Here is a 7,589-nt window from a genome sequence, read left to right as displayed (position 1 = left end):
ATGTAAAATGATGCTAATTTGATTGTGTTGTAATAATTTCTAAAAATTAAATCAAATCAAAATTTAATATATAAAATTATATAAAATCAAATTTCATATATAATTTCAATATTTATCTCATAAATAAATAAGACACATGATTGCTTCCTAAAGTTGAATTTCTTGTAAGTATAAACAAAACAAATGATCACTTCCTAAAGTATATTATGTATTTTATTTTGCTTTCAACATGGTCAAAACTACCACTAACCAATAACCATAAGAGTTGAATTTCTTAGAATAATAATAATCTCTTTTTTCTTCAATAGTGAAATGTGAATTCATAACAAATTCAGAAACTTCCTGGGTTCTATGTATTAGTATTCACCTCTTTTTTAGGGATAGTTTACAATTTGGTTCGTAACTTTGTTCATTTATATTTAATTGGTTATTAAATTTTTTTATTTAGTTGGTCTTTAAATTTATATTTTATTAATTAGGTTGGTATCTTTACATTAAGATCATGAAAATGTGCCGATATGATACATGAAAAATATAAATATAAATTTTAAATTATATTCGCAATATAATGTTTTGAGAGGTTGTCACATGGTATCACTGGATTGACTAACAGTGTCATATCAATAAAAACTAATAGTATTAGTATAGAAATACCGACCTGATTGGTGAAATACAAATTCAGAGGCCAACTAAATATGAATAAACAAAATCAAGTATTATTCCTTTTTTAGTCACTTCAAAAATATGTAGCAGGTAGGGTGATTACACGCTGCCATAGCCTATGGTAATATCTCATTTAGGTCAAAGTGGAGGGCTTGTTGACTTTCAACCACCAAAAAAAAAAAGAAAAAAAGAAGAAGATTCTATTCCACGTTAGATTTAAGTCGCATTCTGACTAATCAGATAAAGTTGGCGCAATTGCTTCGGCTGGTGAAGATGGCTGCCCTTTGATTATTAAAAGTTCAAAAAACAAAACATGATATCATTTTTATTATTAATTTGTTAGCGTCGAACGAATATGTATTACAAGATAATAATTTCATAATTATTTCCCAATATTAATCCGGTATATGTTGAATAGGAATTATTCGATAAAAACCATAGGTCAAAGGTTAAAACTATGAATAGATATGTGTCGTGGTCATCTTTGTTTCACATTGTTTCGTTGATCAGCTTATTTACCCACATTGCCTAATTCTTTCACTTTTTTTTTAATTGTTTTTTCACGAATGAATATTCTTCATCTTTCATCTCACTCTTCACTGTTCCTTTGTCTTCTTGATGAAATAAGGAAATCTGTGAGAAATTTCGCTGGGTTTATATAAATTTTAGTATTTGTTCAACTCTTTGAATTGGAAAAAAGGAACGTTTAAGAACACTGGGTTTGGACAACGATGGTGATTAAGAAGGAAATTACAGCAAGCAGCAAGCAGGTTGCTCATCATGGCGAGCTTGTAAAATCAGCACTGTTTCCAAAGGATTTGGTCTCAATTTATGTATTTTCTGATACAGGTACTGCCAACTTTTTTATTCTGTCCCAGAAACCGTATAAAATTATCTACTTTTTTTTTCTTTTCTAATTGATTGATGGCTTTTTAGACCTTAATTTGCTTAGGGCCAGGATGACAAAAGAATGCAGGAAAACTCGCAGGGAATTCAATAGAGTGAAAAGGGTATTTCCTTTGTCATCAATTTCTCCTTTTAACATTGTTTTCTTCAAAGGAACAAATTCATTAATCGTTTTATTGATGCATTGTTTTCTTCAAAGGAACAAATTCATTAATCGTTTTATTGATTGAATTCCAGTACAATCTTAGCTACACAAGTTCACAAACAAGTTCAAGGGGAAAGGTTATAAAGAAGATAGCTAAGCGTTGTGCTGCCATGGCTGTATTTGTAAGAAGAAACCCAGAGGAGACTCTCTGGTAAATTGACTTCAATTTAATTGAAGTTAATAACTGATAACCATATGCGATCCTGGTTTTCTTTCCTTTGATATTAAAGCACAATTTTTTTTCAGGAGGTGGATGTCAAATGCCAGCTGTAGCGTAAAGCGATTGCTGCCAATTAGTGCTCTTCTGGGAGTTGACAAGCGAGAGATCATCTTGGAAATACTTGCAGTTCACCATTTACAAGGTTTGAGCCGAAGAGACGTGTCAGAACCCTTTGAATTGTTAAGAGTAGTTCTCTAATTTCGATCAGTTTTTGTAGGCTTCAGGTTAAATTTGACGTCTCAATTGTATCTCAATAACATCAGTGCTAGCTTGAGATATGCAGATCAGGAACCAGGGTCTGAAGAAGCTGAATCTCCTGTATATCGGACGATCTCCGATGTAGCAAGTGATGATATCGGAGGCCTGCAAGAAGACAATTCTATTCCCAATCATAATGGCAAGACTGTTCTCTTGAATTCCATATCTATAATCCGAAGAGAACTGCCGGAACCATGTCTTGGGTGGCCTTTACTTCGAAGAAAATCTCCTGCAAACCAAGAGTTCAAGAAACATGAAGACAGGGATACGTCTGTTGTGGAATGGGTAATGGGCCTGCCTAATCGAGGTACCACTGTTGTCGACCTGATTGCTTTGCATTCGAATCAGACCAGCATCAATGCCAAAAGAAATATTAATGATTCTTGTATTGAGAATCACAAGGCTGAATGCAATGCAGAAGATTCAGTTTCTTCGAACATGAAAGATTTGGAACCAAAATCAAAGCCTGGTTGGCCTCTTCTTCGCATTACAGCTTGCACTACTTCAGATTCTTGTTCAGAATTTGAAGATACAAAAATGCCATTGCCAATGGTTGAGAGGGTGATGAACACAGCTATTCAATCAAAGGAAGAGGACAATCATGTAGGAATAGAAAAATCTTTACCAGCACTAAGAAAGATGCCGAATGACTTGGAGCTTCGTTGCAAGCAGTTCAGGCTCAGGGAGCTTAAGCAAGCAACTTCTGGATTCTCTCCAGGTTATTTTTCAAGTCAAGCTTCTTTTGCCATTTGATATATATATATAACTTCAAAGGCTTAGAGACACACAGCTTTTGTTCTTATTTTTGAAATCTTTTATTGGTTCGGTATTCTCACAGAAAACTTGATTGGAGAGGGAGGATGCAGCAATGTATACAAAGGGTTTCTTCCAAGTGGCAAGCCAGTGGCTGTTAAAATTCTAAAATCATACAAAGAAGCTTGGAGTGACTTCTCCTTGGAAGTTGATATTGTTTCTTCGTTGAGACATAAGCATATCACGCCTCTAATTGGAGTTTGTGTTGAAAATGGCCATCTCATCTCAGTCTATGACTTCTTTCCGGCAGGGAGTTTAGAGGAGATTCTCCATGGTAATTAATCCTCCATGATTCTAAAGGTTTGCTTATGCTTTTCGTAAGATAAAAAAATATACAGCGGATTACTAGTTTCATTATCTTTTTTTAACCGCAACAGGTCAAAACAAGAGATCTGTGTTGCCGTGGGAGGTCAGGTTTAAAATGGCCACAGCAGTTGCTGAGGCTCTAAAATACCTGCATAACGAATGCTATCCACATGTTATTCACAGAGATGTAAAATCCTCCAATATTCTTCTCTCTGATGATTTTCAGCCACAGGTACCCTTTTTTCCCCTCATTTCTTCCTTTATTAATGTTAATAGTGGAATTCAACATATTGTTTTATATGAAAACTCTTCTGAAGCTACATTTCAGGATCCCATCACAAGATTAAGAAAAGATGAACTTGAAATGAAGTTAGTGAACTACACAGTGCTGTAACTTGTAATAATGCAAAGAGTGATCGCTTTTTTTCTTTTTTCATTTTATCCTTGCAGTTATCTGATTTTGGGCTAGCCATCTTGGGACCAATGGATGCAACCAACATGATTGACAGCAATGCGGTAGGAACCTTCGGATATATAGCTCCTGAATATTTCATGGAAGGAAGGGTCAGTGATAAGATCGATGTATACTCCTTCGGCATCGTGCTTTTAGAATTGCTATCAGGAAGAAGACCCATAAGCTCAAAAGCTATGGAAAAACAAGAGAGCTTGGTCCAGTGGGTGAGAATTTATACTTTTACTCATTTGTCACCAGTTGAAGATGTAACTTCAGAGAGATATGTCCATAGGTGGTTAAATGACAAAATTATGGTCTGACACAGGCTAAGGCATTATTAGAAAGAAGGGATCTCTCAGCATTAGTGGATCCAGCATTAGATGGAGATTTCGATGTCGCACAACTGCATAGAATGGTTCTCGCTGCCACCCTCTGCCTCAATCAATCAGATATACACCGTCCAAAATCGAGCCAGGTAGACATTCTTCCAAGCTAATACCTACTTGTTCATAGCAGTTAGGTTCACAATGGGCTTATTATGGTGGTTGACAGTCCCCCAAAAGCCATGCTAGCTTGACATATATTTTACATCAATCATTTCACCGTCCTAGTTAAGGTCGATTCAGTTTGTGCTCTCTGGTGCTTAAAAACTATTCCTACTTATTCCTACCTGTATACAGATACTACAAATATTGCGAGGAGAGCAGGAGCCAACAGAGGGCTACAATTTACATGCCACATATATGGAGGTGCCAAATAACCAGGAAGATGATGGCCATCGTAAACTATATGCCTATCTTTCAGTTCCATTTAGTGATGATGATAATTCAACATCCAAATGCAGTTATAGCATAAGGAGATGTAAAACTGGCAAGAAGCGTCGTTTAATGCTGAAGGAATACCTTAGAAAAGGCCAATGCTAATCGTTATAAGTCACTTTCAAAAGATCCACAACTTATAAATGTTTGGCTTATTCATCAACCAGAACTTATTTAAGATACGATTCAAGTAAATGGAAATGGATATTGAATATAAGACAATTCAAATATACGAAGAAAAAATTGCAAAAATTTCTCTTGTTTCTATTAGTAAATTCTCAAGACTGTACAAGTTAGAATTCGCCACCCAAACCCAATCCCGCCACGAAGCCGCTCTTTGCAGGGGAGAACAAAAAGACAGCCCCTCCACTAAGCGGAATCAAAATGGAACTGTATAAGGCAGTGCATAAATCTCAGCTGCCGGAAGAAAATGTGCACTCGGGTGCAAACTTGCACTCGCAACACATGTATGGTCATTGTCATCAGGTCTTTTGGCCGCGGGTTTCCCTAGCTGCTTCTTAGTTAGAAGCCAGTCTTCATCACCATCATTATTCAGCTCAGCTTCGAGAAGAGGTGGCATCCAATCCTCAATGAAGGTTTTATACTGCAATGCAGCCTTCAGCAATGTTCCAGAAGAAGAGGAGCCTTGCTCCTTCCTTCCATCATCATGCTGCAGTTTCAGTTCAGGCACAGAAGCAATGGTACAATTTGGCTCTTGAATTGAATCTGTCCTACCAGAACTAGAGCAGGCTGGTTCTTCGCTGCTGATTGATGCATCAGATGCCCGGGGCTTTTTCAAGGAAAATCTAATCTTTATAATGTTTCCTATACATGTACACAACATACAATCAATATCTACATCCCTCCAAGAAACTACAGCAATAGGCAAATTTAGCCCATCTAATACAATAAAGAACACAACTCACCATCCACACTGCATTCACTATAGGAAGCAGTATCCCTTTTCCTCTTGTGACTGTTTTGGCTGCCATCAGATATGTAGCAAACTGGCGGCTCATGTTCTTCAGTAAGGTCACTTCTCTCCAATTGGTCATCTTTATATGCATCTAGAACATCCTCAAGCTTCTTAAGTTTCTTGATGGCACCTTGAGTTTTATCCTTCTCTTTCCTTTTCTTCTTTTTCTCCTTCTCCCTCTCCTTATGTATTTTCTGTTCTGTTTTTGGCAAAACCTTTTCTCTCTCAAGCTTTATTGCACAACACAATATGAAATTTAGACAGGCGGATATGGAAGACCAAAAGATCACGATTGCTTCCAAAAAATTAAAGTTTGGCGGGAAGGGGGTAATTTCACATTGGTTTAGGGTTCTATCAAGATCAATCAGACTTTCCCACTCCTCTAAACAGACACGAATTACCAAGCTTTTCATTCATTTACATAATCAAATCAAAATCAAGCACCAAACTTTAAAAAGGAACCCAGAAGTTCTTTTAAAAAACCGTAAACCCAAAAAGGTTCATTAATATATTTGAATAACTACCATAGTTCTTTGCACAGATCCTCGTTGTTCATAATTACAAAGCTATATTAACAACAGTAATTAAAGCGGTTCATGTCATATTTCAGTTTTTACAAACTCTACAAATACACAAATATAAAATCATAATCAAGTATCACAAACGCATGCAGTTGAGCAACGAAAGTGAAAACCAAATACTTTTGCCCAACGAACCTTAATCGATTCGATCAATCCCTCTCTTAAATACCCCGCCGGACGTTGATAAGGAAAACACCGCGACATTATCAGCTATTTTCTTTTCGAAATCCCAAGAACTTTCTTTTCGAAATCCCAAGAACTTCCTCAAGAAAACTAAGAATCAGTAAAGAAAAGATAGCTCAGTATCCGTAGAACTTATAGATCTAGAAGCTTTTTTAATATCTTACTCTTCAAGAAAGCAAAACGCGTAACCGAGGCGGCTACAGCTAGGATTTCTCAGATCTCTGGAAATATAGAGGACGAGCTAGGTATATATAGCGTGAGAAAAGTTGAGGAAAGACCGACTTTATAATGTCGGCTTCTCGAAGTTTCACTTTTCTTACCGATAATGCCCTCCACTTGTTGCCATTTATTAAAAGGTCTCTTGGGCTCTTTGGTAACTTCGGCTTCAGTTCCGTGTACAGTACTGTATTTCGGCTTTTTATTTAACTGCAATTGAACACTTTCGAAATAATTTTGGTTGGTGAGGACTGAGAAATTTCCTTTTGATTCATGGGCGTAGCAAATTCCACGTGGAAACTGAAATGAATGATAACTAAATTATGCTACTATGAAAAATAAAATTAGGAAATACATATTTTTTTTAAATAAAATTATACAAGAAATGGGGTTTTGGATAAATGTTAAAAAATTATTATAAAAGTTTTAAGTCAATTGCATTTAACACCAACACTTGTATAAAATCATAAACGTTTAAATAAAGAAAATAAATCTCTAGGTTAAATATCTAATGTTAATTTTGTTACTTTGAATTTAATAATTAAATTCGAAATTTGAATTGAAATCATGTTGTTTAATATTTTTGGAATGAAACAAATTATAAATTAAAAATAAAGATGCATTTCAATATGATAAATTATTTTAATGTGACTAAAATATTTGATTAAATAATTATTAAGTAAATACACAAGTTGTGTCTGAATGGAGCACTTAAGTAAGTTTCATTTATTTATATTGCATTGAATGATAAGGTGAGCGAAAATAAGATATATTTTATATATTTTTATTTGATAATTTTATAACATGTTTGTCAAAATCTTTTTTGGGAATCGACTTTTTATTTTAAAAAAAAAATTAAAATGGGAGTCGCCACCAATTCTTTTTATTTAGATGTGATTGGATCACCTCAAAACTTATTTTAGTAAAATGTTGGACTTATTAAAACAATACTTTTTGGTCTACAAAATCCAGGAGATGAGTTCGGGAGTC

The 7,589-nt window shown here is 35.1% G+C and overlaps 2 protein-coding genes across 8 annotated transcripts; one reads left to right on the top strand and one right to left on the bottom strand.

The window, feature by feature from the left end:
- Positions 1 to 911: 911 nt before the first annotated feature.
- LOC107917992 (probable serine/threonine-protein kinase PIX7) lies at positions 912 to 4,770 on the top strand. 4 transcript variants are annotated; one of them, XM_016847460.2, is made up of 10 exons: positions 912 to 1,512; positions 1,600 to 1,673; positions 1,807 to 1,925; positions 2,021 to 2,136; positions 2,212 to 2,970; positions 3,091 to 3,339; positions 3,443 to 3,603; positions 3,822 to 4,049; positions 4,151 to 4,300; positions 4,506 to 4,770. In XM_016847460.2, the coding sequence occupies exons 1-10, from the start codon at positions 1,395 to 1,397 to the stop codon at positions 4,746 to 4,748; spliced, it is 2,217 nt and encodes a 738-aa protein (XP_016702949.2). In that variant the 5' UTR covers positions 912 to 1,394; the 3' UTR covers positions 4,749 to 4,770. The 4 variants fall into 4 exon arrangements, with proteins under 4 accessions (XP_016702949.2, XP_016702948.2, XP_016702950.2 ...); XM_016847459.2 differs by having other exon boundaries at positions 1,035 to 1,512; positions 2,203 to 2,970; XM_016847461.2 differs by having other exon boundaries at positions 1,036 to 1,512; positions 2,278 to 2,970.
- A 116-nt stretch (positions 4,771 to 4,886) lies between these two features.
- LOC107917994 (uncharacterized) lies at positions 4,887 to 6,636 on the bottom strand. 4 transcript variants are annotated; one of them, XM_041075617.1, is made up of 4 exons: positions 6,548 to 6,636; positions 6,336 to 6,473; positions 5,570 to 5,849; positions 4,887 to 5,468 (listed from the first exon to the last, which is right to left on the bottom strand). In XM_041075617.1, exons 2-4 carry the CDS (start codon positions 6,402 to 6,404, stop codon positions 5,023 to 5,025), a joined length of 795 nt encoding a protein of 264 aa, XP_040931551.1. In that variant the 5' UTR covers positions 6,405 to 6,473; positions 6,548 to 6,636; the 3' UTR covers positions 4,887 to 5,022. The 4 variants fall into 4 exon arrangements, with proteins under 4 accessions (XP_040931551.1, XP_016702954.2, XP_040931501.1 ...); XM_016847465.2 differs by having other exon boundaries at positions 6,336 to 6,636; XM_041075567.1 differs by having other exon boundaries at positions 5,570 to 6,473.
- Positions 6,637 to 7,589: the final 953 nt, after the last annotated feature.

This window comes from Gossypium hirsutum, chromosome A01, assembly GCF_007990345.1.
Source record: "Gossypium hirsutum isolate 1008001.06 chromosome A01, Gossypium_hirsutum_v2.1, whole genome shotgun sequence".
NCBI lineage: Eukaryota > Viridiplantae > Streptophyta > Magnoliopsida > Malvales > Malvaceae > Gossypium > Gossypium hirsutum.
Note: the sequence above shows the minus strand (reverse complement) of the source record. Positions and strands in the feature narration are given on the sequence as shown.

What these genes read in the sequence shown, in the direction of transcription:
- LOC107917994 (XM_016847463.2), bottom strand. Translation starts at nt 6,032, where the DNA reads ATGAAAAGCTTGGTAATTCGTGTCTGTTTAGAGGAGTGGGAAAGTCTG. An exon ending in TAGTGAATGCAGTGTGGATG is followed by an intron (nt 5,469 to 5,569) that starts GTGAGTTGTGTT and finishes GTACATGTATAG; the next exon opens with GAAACATTATAAAGATTAGA.
- LOC107917992 (XM_016847459.2), top strand. Translation starts at nt 1,395, where the DNA reads ATGGTGATTAAGAAGGAAATTACAGCAAGCAGCAAGCAGGTTGCTCAT. An exon ending in TGCAGTTCACCATTTACAAG is followed by an intron (nt 2,137 to 2,202) that starts GTTTGAGCCGAA and finishes AATTTCGATCAG; the next exon opens with TTTTTGTAGGCTTCAGGTTA. An exon ending in AAGAGAGCTTGGTCCAGTGG is followed by an intron (nt 4,050 to 4,150) that starts GTGAGAATTTAT and finishes GGTCTGACACAG; the next exon opens with GCTAAGGCATTATTAGAAAG.